General features: G+C 38.5%; 1 protein-coding gene across 2 annotated transcripts in view; it reads right to left on the bottom strand.

The window, feature by feature from the left end:
• The window catches only part of ramp1 (receptor activity modifying protein 1), a 95,286-nt gene that overhangs the window by 25,783 nt on the left and 46,873 nt on the right, over positions 1-22,630 (bottom strand). The window contains exon 2 of one of the 2 annotated variants that reach the window (XM_047371510.1): positions 5,847-5,982. In XM_047371510.1, the coding sequence (XP_047227466.1) occupies positions 5,847-5,982 (136 nt within the window). Of the gene's footprint in view, positions 1-5,846; positions 5,986-22,630 lie in introns of both variants that reach the window. The other variant, XM_047371509.1, reaches the window with a different exon arrangement.

Genomic DNA, 22,630 nt, shown 5'->3' with positions numbered 1-22,630 from the left:
AAGACTTTAGATATGTCAAATATGAAATCTTTTGTGCATAGTTTTTCTTGTTTGGTAAATTTCAGTTTATGGCAGCTTTGAGAGGAGGCTGGTTAACTTGTTTCAATCCAACATGTCATACAAATCTGAAATCCAAGGATGCGATTGAGGAATGTCCTGCCAGTGAGGTTCATAGCAGCACAGTGATTAGCAACATCACCGAGTCAGACAGATCCCTTAATTTATTGATTGTACCAGTGTCATTGTTCCTTTCTAGTCCATCAGTCTCAAAATGTCCAATTTACACCCTGAATGGCAGCAAGACCCTGCAGTATTGAGCTGTGAGTAATGCTGCTGTGACCTCTGCTGAGCTTTTCTCTGCCATTTTCTCATGCTGTGCTTTAAAGGCGACACGTCAAAATATTGACAGGAAAACACACAGGGCCTTTATACATTGGGTGATAACAGTACCGAGGCTGCCTGGTTGACTTGGAAAAAATAAATCTCCTGTAAGTGTGTCACTAACACATCAGAAAACCATAGGAAACAAATGGAACGAACATTAAAGTAAAGAGCAGTTTGTCCTGCTGATGGAAAGGGAAATGATAGAAGTGGAACAAATGTGACAAAAAGCAGCAGCACAACAGTTCCAGAAAACAATCACTTGCCCTGTTTTACAGCAGATGAAAAAAGAAACTTTAATTCAATGTATGATTTGTTGTAGAAAAAGTGGGTATGGCTGCTCAGACATGCAATGGTTAGCACTGTTCAATTGCAGCTAGAAGATCCCAGGTTTGAATCCTGGCCTGGGTTCTTTCTACATGGAGCTTGCATGTTCTCCCTGTGCATGTGTCTGTGCAATCTGTCTCTCTAAATTGCCCATAACTATGTGTGCATGCAATGTTATTTGTCCTGCGTGTCTGTCCTGTGAGGGACCTCGGCCTGTCCAGGGTATACCCGCCCCACACCCCATCCATTTTAAAATGGATAAAAAAAAGGAAAACATATCATAGTTTGGAGCCATCTTAGGAAAGACTTCTCCGTTTTTCTTCTGATCCACTAAAACAACAGGGAACAAATAATCAGCACTTCCCTGCTGCATTCTTAGTTGACGTAGACAGAATCCCACAATATCTCCTCCCTATTTCTACAGCTAGGTGTCCAATATGGTGATTTTATTTTTTCCATTTATTTTAAACTTCTCAAATGACACTTTCTGATAAGGTGAATTATTATTTTTAAACAATTCAACAATTTAAAAATGTTTTATTTCCTGACAGTTCCTCAGAACACGCAGTTGTTACAGATGTACCCCAGCAGACCTATACCTGAATCTGCAGTGCCAGTCCATGGTCTGACTGGCTTTTAAAGTCATGGTGCAGCCTGGTGAAGAGGGCCTAAAAACCTCTACAGTTTGCACAAATCTTGACTCCAAATGTGAATTGTTTGGGATAGGATATAAACAATCTCTAAATAATAAATGTAATTGCAGTTTTTTTCCAGCAAATCTGCACAAGTCTTTAAATCTAAACAATATTGCCAGAACAACAGAAATTTTTTTTGAAATAATGGAAATCATAACGTGTCTTTAGAAAAGTTAAACATGACAAACGAAGGAAGATATTGCACAAATCACAGTGGAAGAAAAGTAGGCATGTGTAAAATCCTTCCAGACACCTACGGTTCAGTAAGTTGCCTTCAGTCAGTCAGTCAGTCATTTTCTACCGCTTATTCCATAGTGGGTCGCGGGGGAGCTGGTGCCTATCTCCAGCAGTCTATGGGCGAGAGGCGGGGTACACCCTGGACAGGTCGCCAGTCCATCGCAGGGCAACACACAAACAAACATGCACACACTCATTCATACACCTAAGGGCAATTTAGAGTGACCAATTAACCTAACAGCTAACGTTGCATTCAAAGAGGTGTAATTCAAAAAGACAGTGGCGATTCCACTTTTTTCCCAGAGTTATATGTATGTTAGAACCTAATACCAGTGACTAATGTGTACAGCAGTGACTTTAAGAGACAGTGTTGAGTGTTTTATGAGGAGGGAGCTAAATATAAACTGACTGAAGTGACAGCTGAAGACTGAGAAGAAGGCTGACGAAGCGGGCCGCCTCTTGACAGCAAAGACACACTGAGAAGTCGGTAGCTGAGGCATAACGAGCCCAACATTCACAGAAGCTTCTCACACAGACATCAAATGTCACTTGATGTGAATTAGAGATCTCTGGAGACATTTTGGCTAGAAAAGGGAGTCCTTAAAGGGCTGAGAGGGCAAATATTCCTGTTGTTTGACCTTTTGACTTAGAGAAGCTATTTTTGACATTTGAAATCCTTCATTTAGTGTAGTTTTTTGTTCTGTTTCACTTTTCTCTTGGAACAACGTTTACAACACACACAAAAAAATAATTAAATATGGATCAGAATATGTAGTTTTAAAAACAGATGGTAAAAACTTACTTTTTCTAAATGGCTGTTACAGATATGAGTCTGTATTTGTATTTAAAACCAAGTATGCCAGCTCTAACAGCTGTTGATGAATCAGATATTTAAGTCTGCAAAAAAAGCAGATTCTTTCAGCTCCCTAAGCATTTCAATTTATTTGTAGAACATCTGTCTTTAAATGTAAGAGTGTTACTGAATATTGAGCAGTACACCTAGTTGAGGGATCAAACTGAAACACAAAAGCAGCGGGTAGATGAAGCAAGGATCTCTGGTAATAATGGTAAGTTCAAACAAACCTTAGTAGGGCAGCACTCTAACAGAAATACACATGAACAGACAAAATACTATGACGTTCTGAGAAATAATCAACAAATGTTCAGGGACCATTTGTTCACAGAGGGAAGGAAAATACTACTAACATTAACTAACGTGCACGGTTATTAGACAAATTAGCATTTTCACCATGTCATAGGTTTTATGCATATTTTCGAACTATACAAACTTTAATTCTTGTTGGAGTTTAGCATGTCAGATGATGATATATGGGTAATGGGGGAGAGTTTTGTCTAAGGATAAAAAACACCCTCTTTTAAGGAGAGCACATAATTAGACAGCTTATATACCTTAGGCTACGAAGCCCCAAAAAGAGATTTATAGTAACTGACTTGATGAAAGTCAAAAATTGTAAAATGTCCAGAATTCTTGAAATTGCCAAGGCATTGGGGTATGATCCCAGAACCGTCAAACATTTTGCTACAAATAGTCAATATATATATAAATATATAGATTAATTATACACAGACTGATGCTTTTATGCCTTTATTTCTGTTAATCATGATAATTTTCTGTTTACAGGTTGTTACTTTTTGAAAGGTTTTTTAATCTGACAAATGACCCTCATTGGAACTTATATTCTAATTTATTGAATTACTGGTAGTTGGAACCTCTAGATTGGACCATAAATATCTGAAGACAGATTTTTTTAAAGGTTTTATGGACTGTTGAGAGGAGAGTGATTCCTTCGTAACAGATGGATGGACCTCTGGATGGATCACTAACGAGCAAAGAAGTCCACTTCAACTCGGTGGCCAGCAAGGTGGTGGTTGGGTACTGGTATGGGCTGGTATGATCAAAGATAAGATAGTTGGATATTTTCGGATAGAATATAGACTCAAAATCAACTCCCAAACCTTCTGCCAGTTTATAGAACAAACTTTCTTCAAGTGTTGCCGCAAGAAAAAGTCTGCATCTTTCAAGAACACAATGATTTTCATGCAGGGCAATGTTCCCTTGAAAGTACCTCACTACATGGCTAACCACTAAATAATTTAAGGAGGAAAGAATAATGACTTGGTCCTCTTCCTCACCTAACCTGAACCCTATTGAGAACTTGTGGGTCTGTCCTGAATGGGAGATTTATACTCCTAGTTTTTTCATTATTATTCTCAATTTAACAGATAAATTACGTGAGATGGAAAAATTGTTGTTTTCCATTTAGCTGTTTTATAATTCTGCACAATTATAGTTCCTCTAATAATTGTGGACACAAGGATATTGTCCTAAGAAATAAAAAACCTTACTTTTACTGTCTTGAAAATGAAGATCTGAGGTTTAACAACAATTTGGATTTACTGGAAGCTCTGTAGTTATTCAAAAATAAAATTAATCCTCAGAAACACAAGTTGCCTAATAATTGTGCCCATAGTGCCGTACAATATCATCTGACTAATATGAAAAACTGATTAGATTAAATTTGATCCAAACTTTAAATGCAGACTTTCTAATGATCTAACAAAGAGCCGCATACCAAACTTCGCTGCAAATCTGGATTTAATATGAAAGTAATTTGTAACTTATTCTATCCATTCAGTAATTGATGCCAGTGGCATTTAGATCAAAGTCTGATGTTTCTTATCTTGCCACATGCTGTTTATTGGGTCCACCAGTGAAGAAATGTCATTTATTATGCACCCCGATTTAGTGTAGTGTGTACGCATTGGGATGAAGGGTGTACAATTTAACATCTGCTACTGCTTGCACCCAGATAAAGTTGTATTTCCAATCTTATTAATGACCTGACTATCATTGGTTGAAAGTACAATGTTCTAAATAGTCTTCAAGTTACCCCAAGCAGTCAAATAATAATTAGCTTAATTAGACGTAAAATGATTTCCTCATTCCCGGCAGTGTCAGCTAATTCAAGCATCCAGCCTGCTGAGGCAAGTGAATCTGGATTAGTGCAGACAGGGCGTCAGCATAGTTTAGCCAAAGATAAAGTAATGTAGTTGTAACACTTGCATTGCTTCTATGTACATTTCTTAGCAGTGGCCCCTAAATGTGCCATATCTGGTGTCTCTGAGTTACTATGGTCATTTCGCAGAATTCCTTAAAACATACATGTCAGCTTTGCTTAGCAGAAACTCACATCACATATGTGTAGAAAGGTGATGCTGAAAATATATTCAGTGAAACCCAGATCCACAATACAGAAGTCAGATGTTTGGTTTCAGAAAACTAAAGAAAACATTTTGACGAAGACCATAGCTTTTTACATCTGTACTGTTAGGCATTGACAATTAAACGTCTAGTTGGGTTAGGTTTTGCTTCTCTACAATAATTAATGTTTGCTGCATTTCCTTTGTTATCTGAAACCATACCATGCTTCAAAGAAAATCTCAGTCAATATCTCAGTCAAAGATATACTGCTTTTGGAGGCCGGCCTAATTGGATTCCCCCTCCAAGATCACAGATAGCAGTGAAGATCATTAAAACAGATGAGTGACATCACAGTAAAAACATAAACTTGAGAATGTTGCTTTTGTCTTTTGACACATTGTTCAAAGTGTGACAGTTTTTGCCGCTGCAGTAAGAATTGTTTTCATGTTTGCTTAACTGATAAAACTAACTGAGGCTAAATCATCATCTGTTGGAACAATTGGAAAACTGTAGCCTGCAGCATCTTTTACCGTCAGTGGAAGGATAATATTTGTGCATGCACAAAAGATCTTTGTTTATGCCAAAGGCATGCAGCTTTTGTTCTGACTGACTGTGCGTGTATCCTCTCTGTTTCTTACCCTGCACTCACTGTTATCTCACTCAGTTTTTAATCAACTGTTGGAACACAACCAAAAACGTGGACAACCATAAAGAGCGCCTGACATATATAAACAAGTAAACAGTTTTTTTTTTCTTAAACAATACAATACAGCTCTTTTTATTGCTGCAATAAAAACTTAAAACATTACCGTGTTACTTAGGACATTATTAACCTCAGTGTGATAAAACTAAATAACAGCAAGGAGGCAAACACTTTTCAGAGCTAGATGCACATTTCAGATGTGAAGCTCATTATGTTGTTCTGTGAGGGTAAATCTATTTTCATTTCTCGCCCCTGTGCATGTTTGTGGTTGATTACTCACTCGGCTGTGTCCTCCCAGCTACACCACTGACTCTGGTCCAGTTCCTGCATGTCTAGCCTGAATTTGGCCAAGCAGAACTCCTCAATTGCGTACATGTAGTGGGATCCACAGCCTTGTGCTGAGACACACTGAGCCACTGCTGAGAGGACAGGGAGGGAGGAGGGAACAACGGTCGGGGTAAAAAGGGATGACAGAAAAGTGGAGAGAACAAAGCAAAAAGGGAGATAGGAGTTGAAACTAGTTATGGATGTAATTATATACCAACACAATGTAGAATGGTACAATTTAAAAAGTATGTTTAAATAATGTAGCAAATAAATTGTAATCATAGAAATGTGCTATACAAATAAACTTGCCTTGCCTAAACCACTTGATTAACTGATCATCAGGAAGTGTGAAAATCTCTGTGAAAGTTGTTTTGCTAGTTTGGATCATGTAGGTATGTGCGTTAACACAAAGCCAAGTCAGAAAGACATCAGCAATGATAACTGTTGCTGCCCATCAATCTGGGAAGGCTTTTAAAGTCATTACAAAACCATCTTAAGTATACTTTTATAGTTAGTTACTATTATTTAAGACTGTTGCAAAACATCCCAGTATTTTCCAGAAGATTCACCTCAATATCAGACTTTCTGATACTCAAAGAAATTGAAAAATCCCAGGAGCTCTAACACAGACTCCACAGGCCTGAGTTAGCATGTTAAATGTGTTGTGAATGTCGTGTGTAGTGAAATTAGAAAAAGACTGGGTGGGCGATAGATAATAATTTACCATTTTCGTACAGTTTACCATCAGTGTGATTTTCTTTTTATTGTTATAAAGATTTTGATTTATTGTGACAGTGATAAATTATGCATGTTTATATAACTCAAAAATTAAAAGCAGTGTTGGGTTTTTAATTTTACTATTTGACAAGAGGAGTAAATATCAATTATTTAAAGATATGATGAAATGTAGTTATTGTGTGACATTTAGTGATAAAATTGCACTGCTTAGTGTTACTAGTGTCTTAAAGTAGCCTCTTTAAGTTCTTGCTTGTTGACCTTTGGTTGTTTTGCTTTTATTTTAGGAGCAGTATTTCAGGTTGTGGGCTTTTACTACAGTGATGTGTAATCAGTACCGAACAATCTATAACCAAACATGTATGCTATTGATTTTTAAAAACGTTTTATCACTTTTAACATTCTCACAATATACTTTATACCACAAAATATGGTGATTAACTTTTAAGTCCTTATCAGTCATCCTTATGAGGACAAAGCCTATTCTCTGTAAAGATAATTTAGCAGCATGGCTCATATTTGCAAAGTTGAATCTGAATCTGAATGAGCCTCAAGATTTAGACAGATGAGACATAAGAAAAGAAAAGCACAGTATCATGTTTGGTGAAAATCAAACTCAGCATCTCAACACAAACACCTCATACCAACTGTCAAGCACAGTGTTGCAGGAGTGATGGCTTGGGCTTGCTTTGCAGTCATAGGTACAGGGCTTGACATTAACTTTTTTGCTCACCAGCCACTGTGGCTAGTGGTTTTCCAGAGTTACTAGCCACTCAGCATTTTCACCAGCCACAATTTTGTTGTTGAGAATTTATGTTTCAACTAGATTTACAACATTTTAAATGTAAATGACCCTTTTACACAATCATATCAAGACTACATAAAATGTTTACCACTTTGGGTCATTATCAAGCATTCAGCTCCGATAAGGTTCTGTGTAAAGCTCCTTTTATATGGAAATGTGCAGTGATCAGTGTTGCCAGGTCTCATGAGAGAATCAAGCAACCAGCTCTATCAAAACAAGCCCAAAAAAAGCCCAACTGGCTAAACACCACTGTGTAAAACAGTGTAAATGTATATTTTTATTATGGCATTATACAAAGCAGCAAAATGATTAATAACACTTTTACCATAAACATTTTGAATAACTTCTAATTTGGAATAACAACCAATCAAAAGAAAAGTGCATTTTGAAAACCTAACAGCAAAATGACAATAAACTTAAAAAAACTTTCTTTAAAGTCTGTTTAAAAGAAAAAGGCATGGTGAGCACATATTTCACACTGCGGATTCAGAAGGGAGACTCTCATCTCAGGTCAGATCCAGTCTTTCAATGCTCTTTCTTTCTCCCACTCTGTATTAAAATCTTTCCATATTTCACACATCTACTGCATCTCATACACATGCTGTCTCATCACTCGTTTCCCTGTCACTCTGGGTTCTGGCGTGAGTGTGTTCGGGATGTGCCTAGTCAACTCTGGTGGGCGCTATAACCAGGAAACAGCGGGGTGGAAAGGACAAACTATGTACCACTTGGGTTTTGCTTTATTGAGGGAGCTGGGAGATAATCAAGGCGTTTCACTCGGAAAGAAAGCCAAGTCCAAACTTTTTTGTAAGCGACTTTAGAGAGAAACAAGCCCAAAGTCGCCTATAATAAACGGACTTGGCAACACTGGCATTGTACAAAGTAGAAACATTACCGCCCCCACCGCTTCACAACTGTGTTCTCCACAGGGACCGCCTGTCTAAAGTGATGTGAACGGACCAGAGAGCAAACACTGTATGCAGGCAGTGCTCATGGGAGTTGTAGTGTCACAATTCAACTTGTTTATTATTTCAGATGCCATTTAAGAAAACTACAATTAAAAACTGTATATATAATTTAACCTGCTAAAGTGGCTAGTTGGAGTGGTTGTGTTACCCGCCACTGCTAAAATTCACCGGCATTTGGCGGGTTGGCGGGTGTTAATGTCAAGCCCTGCATGGGTCCCAGACATTTTGCAGTTAACTAAAGTACTCTTGAGTCAAATGTCAGGCAATATGTATCATACTTAACAGCAAAAGCTTGGTCTAAATTTGATTTTGAAAGAACAGATAAATAAGAAACATTGTAAAGAACAAAAACTCATCAACAACAATGTGAAAAAGCTGCTGAGGTCATACAGAAACAGACCACGTGCACAAAGTTAATGCTGCTAATAGTGGATCTACAAGCTGTTGGGTGATGGTGCACATACTGCTTTCCTATTTTAGTTTTATCTTTGTTTAATACATACCAATGTGGAATTTGTGGGATTTTTGGTAAGCTGGAGGTCAGATTTAACAAATTTTAGAACCAAAAGAGTTAAACAAAATAAAATTAGCTATCTCCTTGTTTATTGTTAATGATGGAAACTTCTTTTTCACAGACCCAGGAGATAACTATAGCTTTATGGACAGTTTAACTTGGGAAAGCATCCTCTGAAACACGGTGTCCCTGGAAAATTAGCGGTGGGGGCTTGAAAGAAAATAAAGCTCATTACATGAAGGCCTTACAAATAGACTGAAACACAACACATAAACCAAATACTCCTTTACTGAAAGTAATTAGATGTCCATGTTGATTCGTTGGCCCCAATCCCTCAAAATAATTACACTATTTCATAATCAATAACCCTAAACATCTAGTTTTATTTGGCCAGCAATTAAAGGCTCTAATAGAAATGTTACTGCAGGAAAGAGCCCAGCCATATGTTACTGATGTAGTAGTAAAAGTATTCTCCATGAGTGTTATAGCCATATATACGGTAAAGCAATTTCCTTACAGTCATGCATTTAACTGAAGTTGATCTCACAGTGATTCACGTCAGGCTAGTTTTTTATATTTAAACTTCTGTAAATTCCTTGCAGACATTACATCCATCCATTGTAATTTCTTTCAGTTCTTTAAACATTTACTTTTTCTCAGATCATTTGTTACTTTTCATTTCTATGTACGTTACTGTGCAAATCTGATTTTGTTATGTGCTGTTTGGTAAATCTGTACTTCTCTCCATGAACTACAAAGTCTTCCATTCATCTATTATACCTAAACAAATATTGTCGTTATGCTTTATTAATTACCAATAACTGGAAACTTCCCACCTGCCGCCTTACATCAAATTCTTCTTCTTTCAATATCAAACATTTACCAGAACAATTGGGAGCTTTCATATAGGATTTAGACAGTCTATCAGTTTTCTTTCTAGAATAATATTGTTCTCCTCATCTATGAAGGTGGTCGTAATTCTGTCCACTCCTTGTCCCTTGTCCACTCATTTGACCTTAGATGAGTTTGAACTTGACCAACTCACAAATTTGTGCCACACACAGCCAAGTTCCTTTCTTCCCACTGATTCATGCAATTTATTTCCTCCCAGTAATGTTTTATCATCCCAACCATAGGTTCATTCCGGCACAACCTCTGAAAGCTGTTTTCCACCCACCTCTCCACTTCCTCTGCCTCTGTTCTGCCATCGGTTTGCTCATTTTTCATATTAGAGGTTAATGATGGCTCTCCATGCTGTACTAAGCTAATGTCTGGATCACCTCTATCTAAGAAACCTACAAGTAGATGACCGATACACTTTGAAAGCTGTGTACTGACAGAGATGTTCAAAGAAAACAGAATAACTCCCGCAGTCCAGCTGATTTTAAAAGTTATCATTTTATCCTCTGCCACTTCTGCAAAAATGGCTTTTTAAAAAGACAAGACTAGTGCTATGTCAGTTTGGACCAGCATGGTCTCACTGTTAAATGGATACGCACAATAAAATAAAGTTTTAGGTGCATGGATGTTTTTTAACCGTGTCCTGTCCGGCAGAGTAGCGCTCAGAATTGTTGTCTGAGGTGCCAAGAAGATGCCCAGCAGATTTACTTTCACAATTGGAGCATTACAGCTAATGCATTAAACGCTGCTGGATATTCCTATAAAGAAACGTTATAAGAAACTGCTTTGGGATTATTTCAGTTGTTACAGACACAGAGAAAGAAATTAAAAGAAAGAAGCACAAAAGAGAGAAAGGGGGGAAAAAAAGGAAAAGGGGAAAGAAGGAGAATAGAACGGAGGAAAGAATGAAGGATGAAGAGAATGCAAGATAACACCCTGCTTGGTTCTACACCTGCAGAAACGTTCAAATTACCAGCTTTTTTACCGAAAAGTGCTTATCAATGCTAGATGTATCTAAACATTTGTGGGTCTGAGTGTGAGTGCGCTTGTGTATACAAGGTTTCTCCATAAAAAAATGCAATGGTGAGTGTGAGGAGCCACAGACCTGCCCCCCTGGACCTGGGACAGATACGGAAGAGATCCGAGCCACAGACATCCAAAGGACCCCCAGAGCGGGACAACTGCAACCCCCCCAGAGAAGAGCAGTGGAGAATCCCAGGGGAACCACCCAGCAGCCACAGTCCAGATGCCACAGGGAGCTGCAGCGATGAGCCCACAGCGGCAGCCGTCTACGCCCGAGCAGATCCAGCCATGGACCCAGAGACCCGAGACCCCGGGACATATCACTCCCCAAGCACAGCCCAGGCGTCAAGCACCCATCCTTGGATACCGAGAACCACAAGTACACCGGCAGGCAGAGACACCAACCACCGGCAGGTAGTATGGCAGGAGGGAGTAGGCCCCACATTTGATGGGGGGCCTAAACTGATCCAGGAGAGGGAGCAGCCCAAGACCCAACCTGACACAAAAAACAGGCACACACAGTCACAATCACACATTCCCACCCTCATGCGTACACAAAAAAACACTCACACGCACGCACCCAACGTAAAGACAAACAACAATGGACGTCGTACACTTACTCACACTCCCCATACATACTCTATCCTCCCAGGTCCAGGTGCCGATACCCCATAGGGACAACTAGCCCCCGGGCCCAGGAGGTGGTCCCCTTCCCTCCGTGGGTGGAGACAGGCAGACCACCTCAGCACATGAACCTGGTCTGGGCTAGCCCAGGCTCGCGCCTGAACCTGAGCGACCCCAGCCCAGACCCCGACCTCCCGCCCAGACCCCAGTCTCCAACAACCCCATCCTCATCTGGAGAGGGGGCCATGTACAAAAGAGGGGTCTACATGGTCCAAACCAGCCCGCCAACAAGAGTCGCCACAGAATAAAATAATCCCAGCCCCCCAATGAATTCCGATCCCAACCCCATGAGCCCCCCACCGCCAATGAACCCCGACATGAATCCTCCCACCGGGTCACCCCCAACCAAGACACAGATATCAAACACATGTCCCCGAACCCAAACTCCATGCTCCAAGAGCTTTTAAGCTGCGCCTGGAGCTTGTTTCTTCCTTTTGGTGTCTTGCGCAGCTAAGGAGACAAACCATGGACAAACATTGTATCCTGAAGGCGGTGCCGTGTATCAGGATGACAATGCACCAATACACACAGCAAGACTGGTGAAAGATTGGTTTGATGAACATGAAAGTGAAGTTGAATATCTCCAAGTCAGTCCGAGGGACTGGCCATCCTTCCTGTATAAAGAGAATGCATGTCAATTTGTGTTTCCTTAAACTGCTATTGGTCTAACTTAACAGTTTAACAATGAACCTGTTTAGTGGAACAAGCACTCAACGCTCCATGGATACAATGTTTGAGCCATTGGATGCACATGGTCCTGAAGAATGGTTCGGTAGTCCTTGGCAGTGACGCGCCCATCTAGCACAAGTATTGGGCCAAGGGAATGCCATGATATGGCAGCCCAAACCATCACTGATCCACCCCCATGCTTCACTCTGAGCATGCAACAGTCTGGGTGGTACGCTTCTTTGGGGCTTCTCCACACCATAACTCTCCCGGATGTGGGGAAAACAGTAAAGGTGGACTCATCAGAGAACAATACATGTTTCACATTGTCCACAGCCCAAGATTTGCACTCCTTGCACCATTGAAACCGACGCTTGGCATTGGCATGAGTGACCAAAGGTTTGGCTATAGCAGCCCGGCCGTGTATATTGACCCTGTGGAGCTCCCGACGGACAGTTCTGGTGGAAACAGGAGAGTTGAGGTGCACATTTAATTCTGCCGTGATTTGGGCAGCAGAACCATTCTTGAGGACCATGTGCATCCAATGGTTCAAACATTGTATCCTGAAAGCGGTGCCATGTATCAGGATGACAATGCACCAATACACACAGCAAGACTGGTGAAAGATTGGTTTGATGAACATGAAAGTGAAGTTGAACATCTCCCATGGCCTGCACAGTCACAAGATCTAAATATTATTGAGCTACTTTGGGGTGTTTTGGAGGAGCGAGTCAGGAAACGTTTTCCTCCACCAGTATCACGTAGTGACCTTGCCACTATCCTGCAAGAAGAATGGCTTAAAATCCCTCTGACCACTGTGAAGGACTTGTATATGTCATTCCCAAGACAAATTGATGCTGTATTGGCCGCAAAAGGAGGCCCTACACCATACTAATAAATTATTGTGGTCTGAAACCAGGTGTTTCAGTTTCATTGTCCAACCCCTGTATACACACACACACATGTATATTTGCATATGTATATTTATTACAATTGAAAAAGTCTTAATGGAACATGTTTCTGTCCACATTTAGAACTTTCTGACAACAAAAACAGAAAAACATGAAACATTCTAGACGCCAAGTACTACAATGCACTTTATATGCCTAATTGAAATATTTTCAACAAAATGACTAAACAAATGAATATTAATTAGCTGATGTTAGGGTTGTAATTTTAGCTTATTTGATTCATTCTGTGTGAGCTGAACATTTTATGGACAGAACATTTTCAAAAAACCAGACTGCATGACCAGAGCCAAGTGATTCATTGCAAGAAGAAGACCTCTGGCAAACCATGCAATCATAAAGGGCAGGTAGCGGTTTGCACAAGCATCCAGATAAAACGTTTTAGAACACTGTGATATACACACGTCATTTATCCTCGACTAGACAAGTCAGTGACCTGATAATAATCCAGCCATACTGCAGTCCACTTCCTGAAGACCAGACCGAGATCAGTCTGTGACTGCAGACACCTTCACTCAGAATGTTTTAATAAAGCTTTGAGTTAGTGTAGTCTTACAGGAAGTTTCTCTAAATAAAAGAGTCAGCTCTCTTGTATTCTCCTTTCTTTCCTTGGTTTATTTATGTCATAAATAGGTAATAAATGCATGGCAATGTGTATTTGCGGTTCACCAGTAGGGAAATGTTGAATTGTTGTGTTAAAGTTCCTCTGGATGACTTGCAGTTGTTTTAAACATGAATAGACTCAATTTAAAATAACTGGAAATTAATTTTCTAGTACATTTAGGTTGTTGACTTTTGGTTTATATGTTTCAACTCTGTTAACTAACATAAATCAAAACAGATCTAAATATTCCTTGTTGGAGCTATATGTTATATATTTATGCCTACATGTGGTGGTAAGGGTTGTAGGGAGGCTGGGAATTGCTCAAAAAGAAGGTCATGAATACTAAATAAAGTTTGTTTACATTTATTTAATGTGGTTGGTGTTAAAGGAAGCTGGGAAATCTCTGCAGTCTACAGAACTCTAATCATAGATGGGGAAGAAGTGTTTTTGAGTAAATAAAGATAAAGAGCAGAAGAGAGACCATGTTGGTGATCCCTGAGAAATGCTCAAATCCAAAGAGAAAACTGGGCTTTGGTTTCCACAGTGATGCATTTGCTAATGCTTAGAGATATGGTTAAGATAATAGAACCAGAGCAGTTTGTTCCACTTAAGGAAAGATAAAGTACAACTCTGCTGGAATGCAAGCTCCTGTCTCCCGCAAGTTGGACCATTTCATTTTACCACATGAAGAGTAAAATACTCCCTTAACTGATTATGAATGTCTTTGTGGAGGGAGTATTTCAGACCTTTCCAGAATAAACAGAGTTCATATGTTTCTTCAAACTCTGATTAATGAAAGGGTTTGGACAAAGGATAGCTAGTAATTTTCTACTAATGTAATTTTCCATTATAATTATCCATGTCCCAGTCGGAAAACTGATGATACTAAATTACCTTCTTTAGTCGTACAAACCAAACCATACAAAGGCATGCTTCTGGAGACCCAGCCAACCACCAAGTGGGAAAATAGCATATATATTTTTTACTTATTTGACATTGCTGCTTGCAGTCTATCTGTTAAGGTGACCGACAGCTGTGATTTTAAAATTGGATCTAATTGTAGCCCGCATTTAGTCCTGAATACTGCTAATTTTTACATCATACAGCACAAGCAGTGCACAATTTAAATACCACACATACAAGAGCCAAGATGTACAACTTAAACACATAATATTTCAGTTATAGCAGAGACAGATTTCACTGTGCATTGACAATGTTCTTCAAGACATTCTAGAGCACAATCATGTGTACCAGGAGCACTACCTTTCAGGGTGGACTGCAGACAAACCCATGCAGTTTTTATCTATGCTGTATCTATGCATACATTTTTTGCCAGTTTTAGATAGAGAAGACCCGATGCAATCCCAAGTATCAGATCAGGATTCTGATCTGATACTTGATACAACATTTTGAAATGATTTGCATCAATCTGTGACTAAATTCTACTCCCAGTCGCTGTTGTTGGTTACTTTTATGTGAGCCATCAAATCTCAGAAGATTAATTCAACATTCTCAGCAACATCAAAGAAAACACTCAACTGCAAAAATGAATAACTGGGCAAACATAAATTAATTATTAAATTCAATTTTGCCTTTAACCACCAAGCCAGTGGTTAATGGCGGTTTTACACAGCAACCACCTGTAGAATCTAGCTGTTCTGCAGTCCTGACCCTAGCTGATATATAAACGCAACAGTGAGCCATCAGGGCCATAAATTATTCAGAGATGATCCTGAGAGAAATAACAAATAATTACCAGGGTCTGTCTTCATATGATTTATATGATTTAATGTTAACTCTACAATTGACTAGTTTTGCCTTTGTCCGCCGAATACTGTGGCTGTATGACATTTTTATTTTATTAAAAGTACACAAATAACAGCTTGTCCTGATTTTCTGGATCAACATATAATAGTTTTAAAAAGCACATTGTTCACACTCACACAGGACAGAAAAAAAACTTTTTGCAACCTATTTCCCCACTGCTAAAAAAGTAACATTGGTACCAGGAAATGTTGGACCCTGAAGCCTATTCTGCTCTAAACATCCATTCTGCTTGAGTGGGCTAATTGAAGCCTCATAATGATGGCTCAGCAGAATACGTATTGATGAGCGAAAAAACTTGGAGGGTGCAAGTAATTGCATAATCATGCCAGGAGCTTGGGTATACAATCAAGATATTAGTTATTGTTATAACAGACCATAGGAGATTATCTCATTGTAATCACAAGGAGCCAACAGATTTGCTTGTCAGATAAATAGTTTAACTAGTTTAGAAATTCATAGTTTCCTTCCTCCTTCCAGATGTCTAGGTAAATGAGTTCAATATAACTTTCATTTAATTTTTACCCTATATTGGCAAAAATATGTCAACAGGTTTCATCGAGAAATAAACGGAAGCAAAGCAATAAAGACATGAAAACAATATACATTTATCTATTAATTACATTTAGTTAAATATTAAATAATATAAATGGTATTACCACATAAACTTAAGCTATTAAAAAAATAAACTATCCAACACCAAACGTTTGCCAGAAAATGAAAATAGCTTAAAGGAAGCTCCCATCAGTTCTTTTAATGGAGGCAAAAAAACAACATTGAAGGACATGTTCAAAACCAGATATCTTCTAACAAGAAAAACACTTGCCGGCACTACTTCCGTAGACATTTTTCATCTTGTACATTTACACTGAATTATCTCTGTTTGCAATATTTCATTTCCTACCCTGTGAGACAGTTTTTCAAATCAATGTTCTCCTCCAGACACTAATAGTGAGGTAGTTCATTATAAACTTGAACTGAAGGGCATGAATGACTGAAGATTTCCTATTTTTTTTCTCCCGCAGCTATTGACTAGTTTTGCCATGAAACTAGAAATATAGTAACTTTGTAAGCCTAAATGGATTTTTTTGCCTTGTATTTATTTATATTTTTTCCCAGACCACTTAATAGCTACAACTGTTTGGAATATTTATTCAATTCAATTCAATTCAGTTTATTTATATAGCAGCAATTCACAACACATGTCATCTCAAGGCACTTCACAAAAGTCAGGTACATACATTCTAATTAATCCTAACCATTGAACAGTGCAGTCAGATTCAGTTATTTATTCAAATTGGATAAAACGTTTTTCTATGTAAGGAAACCCAGCAGGTTGCATAATGTCAGAGTCTTGTAGCAGTTACTCCTCCTGGATGAGCATGTAGAGACAGTGGACAGTCACTGACATTGACTTTGCAGCAATCCCTCATACTGAGCATGCATGTAGCGAGAGTGGAGAGGAAAAACTCCCTTTTAACAGGAAGAAACCTCCAGCAGAACCAGAACCAGGCTCGGTGTGAGCGGCCATCTGCCACGACCGACTGGGGGTTTGAGAGAACAGAGCAGAGACACAAAGAGAACAAAGAAGCACTGATCCAGGAGTACTTTCTCTGCTCTGTTCTTGATACAAGTCCCTGTCAGCAAAATCATTCAAGCCTAGATCTGGACATGTTCTGCACAACTCAGTCTGTGTTATGTGAGAAATGACATGTTGGAGGGGAGAGCTGGTGTAAATCAATGGTTTACAGCACAAACTTACTCTGAACCCAAACCTCATCATTGCCAGAGGAAGTTGGCTCAAGTGATTTTACTCATGACGAGGCTTAATGTGGGGCATGTCTTAGTTGCCATATCACCATCTTGTGAAAAGACGTGAAGACTTCTAAGAACTTCATTTGCTCCAACTGCTCAAATCTCCAACCCAGAGGTCGCCCTTCTTTTTTGGCCATTTATTCGGTTTTAAACTAACCACACTGTGTCATAATCTGCCTGTGTTTAAGGTTTTGATAATTACAAGAAAATAGAAACTGAGGATTTGATATCCATTTTAATCTGCTGTCTTTACTGATTTTATATTAGTTGTGTATTTGTTTATGAATTCAAACACTTCATTTAAAAACGTCTCTTTTATTATAATATAAGCTTTAAAATAAGCTGAACTCTGATAGATTCTAACACTGACTTCATGACAAGAAAAAAGATCTGAAAGAAATGACAGCTGAAAGAACAAATTATTAACACATATTTGCATTTATTGTGGGTTCTGTGCTGTAACCTCAGATCTGCTGTTCATTTTTAGTCCTTTTGACGTCAGAGCAGTTTTGTCCAATTCTTAAGACCATCTCAGCCTCAAAAACAAAAGATAATATCTCTGATGCAAACCCAGTTTGAGTATATAAGCAAATGTTAGCTGCCTTTTGAGATCCTAACATATTTTACATTTTGTGCTTGATGCAATCTCTGATAGTCACTTTGAGGAAAGGGGGGCTCTGCAAAGAATGGTTGTGGTTTTTCCTCCACTCATGTCCCTTCATGTGGAAACCCAGAAGATGATTTTAGTTAACACTGATGATCAAAGCAGGCTAAACTGGATTAGGAAATGTAGGGCCTCTGCAGAGAATGATAAAAATCACAATGATGATAAATCAAAACCAGGCAAGACAAATATTGTGAAATTGGGAGTCAAACCCTCAATGTTTCTTTGTGTTTATACCATATTTGTTTTTCAAATGAAAGGAAACTACATTTTCTGTAACAGGGTTTTTATAACCTGCATTTTTTGCTGAATCATTTCTGTGTGCAGAAGATCATAACGTTCCACAGGAACTCTTCAGGAAGAAGTGTAAAAACAGAATTCTGATTTATTTTCACATATTGCTTTAGAAAAAGCATTTACAAAAACATCTACAATGGTTGATCTAGGTAATTTCTGATGACACAATGTAGGGAATAGTTTGTGATTTTAAATTAACAAAGCTGTAATCCTGTGTGACCACATATGTATATCATAAAAGCTGCTGATCTGCTGTTACCCTTTTACATCTCAAGCTAATAAAGTGTTTTAGTAAGGCATTTAAAAATTAAAGCACAGGATATAAACTTCAAATGTTCCACATCAGGTGGGTATAAAAGCAACATCATTACAAATTACAAGTTATAAATGATAATATTTCAATCAGATCAGGTAAAGTTCAAAAAGAAGGTATTTATTTTTGGAATGAGATGTTTTATTTCCCTTGTTTTCTCATTTTAGTTTATTGAATTCAAAAAAGCTGCTTCTTATACATTTTCCAAGTCCTTTATGAAAACAAATAGATTTTCCCTCATGTGGAACATAAACTGACAGATGTGAAGAATGGACCTAAGATATGTACACCAGCAGTCATGTCAAAAGCAAAAGGCTCATCTAAGAAAATAATGCAAATTACGTTCTTTTCTAAAGTTAAATTCATAATTTTTATTTAGCAGTATTTCATTTTGCCAATGGAAGTGTGAATATGAAATACTCCTTCCATGTTTATTTCCTCTCATCATTTTTTTTCTTCAAATCTCTTAACTTTGAAGAAATACTTTCCATATAAAAGCACTATAATCACATTTCTGTAATAATGCCGCCTCTGTGTATAATACAGCAGCACATTAAATGAGAATCAGGTGATAAACACTAAACGCTTGAAACTGGTTACTTGCCTTACACATTAACATTATATTTTCCAAGACCAGCAGAGTTTCATCTCGATAATGTAATAAAACTCCTGGCCCCTGTGTGTGTTATTGCATTTAGTGTTGCTGGTGGAGCTTTGAGGATTGACCAAGGTAAATGTTTCAGCTTCAGGCTTAAACAGAAGAGGGACATTTCATTTCTATTCTAAATTGATTATTTTGATATTAATGTAAAAAATAATGGCACCATGTAGCCAAAGAACTTTGCAACACGGGAAAACTAACAAGTGCCCTTATTATTCAGAGACCATAACTCTGACATCTTCTGATCAGCCACTTTCATTGTTCACTGTTCAATTAGTTTGAGGCCTAAAACTGCATCAAACTCAAGAGGTACATGCAGAGGGCAGATGAAACAAAAGCAGATTTTGTCTTTGGATCTATAGACAAATAGACCCAAACTGAAAATACTCAAACTACAAATAAATATTTTTTATCACTGCAAAGTCTTAAGTTATCAGGCATTTTATCATCCAATTAAAACATATTTTTGGCTCAAATTTACTAGCATTGCTGGTTAATCTTTGTAGAAAATCTTAAGCAGCTTAATTTTGCACACTAAAAATTTTAATTTTTTGTTGATCAGAGATCTAAGATCTTCTAATAAGTAATCCATTACTTTCCATTACTGGGATTTTAACTGGAACTTGGTGCTTGGGTCATACGAGGCTAAGATTGACCAAGTGGGTCTGGGGTGAAATATAAGTTGTCAATGTCAAATTATTTAATTTATTCAAAATCATGCAAATTGTACCAAAGTGCTCTAAGAGAAAGTGAAAACGTATATAGAAATGTATCCATTGTCGATTCAATATAGGACCAATTCACAACACATGGTGTCTCAAGGCACCTTACAAATTCAGTCAAATCATACAGATTTCAAATCGGGTACATACACTCCACTTGATCCTAACTATCAAACAGTGCAGTCAGATTCAGTTTATTATTCAAACTGGTTAAAAATATTTCTGTCTGAGGAAACTCAGCAGATGGCATCGAGGCTACACCCACTTGTCCTTGCAGGGCTGCATCATTAGGTACACCTTGATCAGGTCGCCAATCCATCACAGGGCAACACAGAAACACACAGGATAAACAACCGTGCACCTGGAGCAAACCCATGCCTGAACGTGAACATGCACTCCATACAGAAAGTCCTCCGGGCTGGGATTTGATCTCAGAACCTTCTATTCTGCAGGGCAACAGTAACAACTGGGCCAACATGCATCCCATATGGAAACATATATAATTCAATATTAAGCCATGAAAACACTTAAAAATTAGATGTAAGATAGAATATCTTGTAAAAAAACGTATTCAAAATTTAAAAAAAGCTGATTAAACACAACAAGATTACGCCAGGATGTCAAAACTCAAGTAGAAATGAAAGCCAAAGAAAAAGTCTGGGTTTTTAGGATTTTCTTTTTGTAGCTGTCTAGTATTTGAGCGTTCTTTATCAGGATGATCTTAACCTTCATACAAGAAAATGCAGCAGTCCAGGGAAGCAGAAATAAAAACATCTTTCCGAGAGAGAGTGGGCTTTGCCTTGGTTAAAAGTCTTAGCTAGAAAAAGCTTGATGACTGTGCTAATGAGATAGTAAAATTAGCAGAACTGTCAGCAGTCACAAGAAGGTTTTTCATAAAATGTATTTAAATATTTTTCAACTTTTCATAGTGTGAGAGTATTGCACAACAATAACATGTTTTTTTAACAAATTTATCTGTCTAAATGCAGCTACAAATTTGTATCTTAAGACATGTGACAGCAGATCAGTTTCTGTGTGTTTCGCACTTTGCTTTGAGAATTAGTTAAAAGATTAACAGCCAGCAGACCGTTGAGTTAGGGAAGACGCAGCACTGTGTGAATTCACTCTGTCAGGATGAAAAATATAGGCAACAGAGCAAAGCAGCTGTTTTCGTTCAAAGACTAATAAGATGCCAGATCTGCTCACAAATGAAGAAGCATCGTGTCTCTGGCACTTTTTCTTCGTGTCTGTGTCATTTCCTCACAAGTGTTTCATGGGGGGAAACCTTTATCTTCTGCATTTGAACAAAATTAGTTTTGACCATTGCAATCCTCTCACCTCATCAACCATCTAAACACCCACTCCTTTGACTTTTAACCACATTACTGTCATGAATCATCTTGGTTCATGGAGTTGCAGCGGAGAAGAGGAAAGAAGCGATGTGCTTCTCTTCCCACCTCTCTGACAACTCAATTTAGATTCAGTGAACTTACACAGATTTCATGCATATTTTAATAAACCCACACATTTTACTTCTTAATGTAAAAAAAACTTCATCTTTTTTATGTTTCTGCTCAGAAAAGTTTCTATGTCTGTAGCAAAACAATTGATTTAACTTTACATTGTGTTGTGTTTTCCCTTTATGCAGCTGGAAAGACTAATTTCTTTATGCGAGGAAAAACAAATGTGGTCAACCACCTGCAGCATTAGCAGAGAAAGGGAAACTTTTCAGTTAGCAAAGAGGAACATTTGAGCTGGCAAGATCTGATTCCCAGAAAACACTTCTATTATCATTTTCACTGCATTTGCAGCCATGGTCTAGAATCACATGTGGTCTTGATCACACTTTTAAAGGCCAACTATCATAATATTATGGGGTAGGGGAACCTAGAAATCTTGAAAGCATAAAACATAAATCAATAATAACCGGCACAATTGCTTTTTTAATGCATCCATCCATTGTTTATACCTGCTTTTCCCCGGGCGGCTGGTGCCTATCACCAGTGGTCATTGGTGTACACCCTGGACAGGTCACCAGTCCATCACAGGGCAACACAGAAACGTACAGGACAACCAACCCTGCACACACACACTATTACCTAAAGGCAATTTAGCGAGAGCGATTGACCAAACAGTAATACATTTGGACAATGGGAGGAAGTCGGAGTACCCGAGAGAACCCATGCATGGAGAGAACATGCAAACAGCATGCAGAAAGATGCCAGGCAGGGATTTGAACCTCTGACCATCTTGCTGCAAGGCGCTTTTCAAAGCAAAACTGTAATTTTAAAACTGTGGGATGAAAGCGTGGTTTATGCACCTCCATGAAAGTAAGCTATAGCTGAGTCAGCAGCCAGGACATCTAGGTGACAGCAGGGGTGGAAAATTTTAGTGCTTTGAACTGCAAATTTGGTCACAGCAGTTTTTCTCCAATTTGGTGAATTACTGCCAATTTGGTCACTAGGCTCACCACAGAACTCTTTTAATTCCCTGAGTAGGGTGCTGGTTTTGGTGGTCTCTAATCTGCTGCTTGGAGACAACATTTCTCCTCACTTTTTACTCCCCACTGGACAA

The sequence above is a fragment of the Girardinichthys multiradiatus genome, chromosome 7 (assembly GCF_021462225.1).
Source record: "Girardinichthys multiradiatus isolate DD_20200921_A chromosome 7, DD_fGirMul_XY1, whole genome shotgun sequence".
In the NCBI taxonomy this organism is placed as follows: Eukaryota; Metazoa; Chordata; class Actinopteri; order Cyprinodontiformes; family Goodeidae; genus Girardinichthys; species Girardinichthys multiradiatus.
Note: the sequence above shows the minus strand (reverse complement) of the source record. Positions and strands in the feature narration are given on the sequence as shown.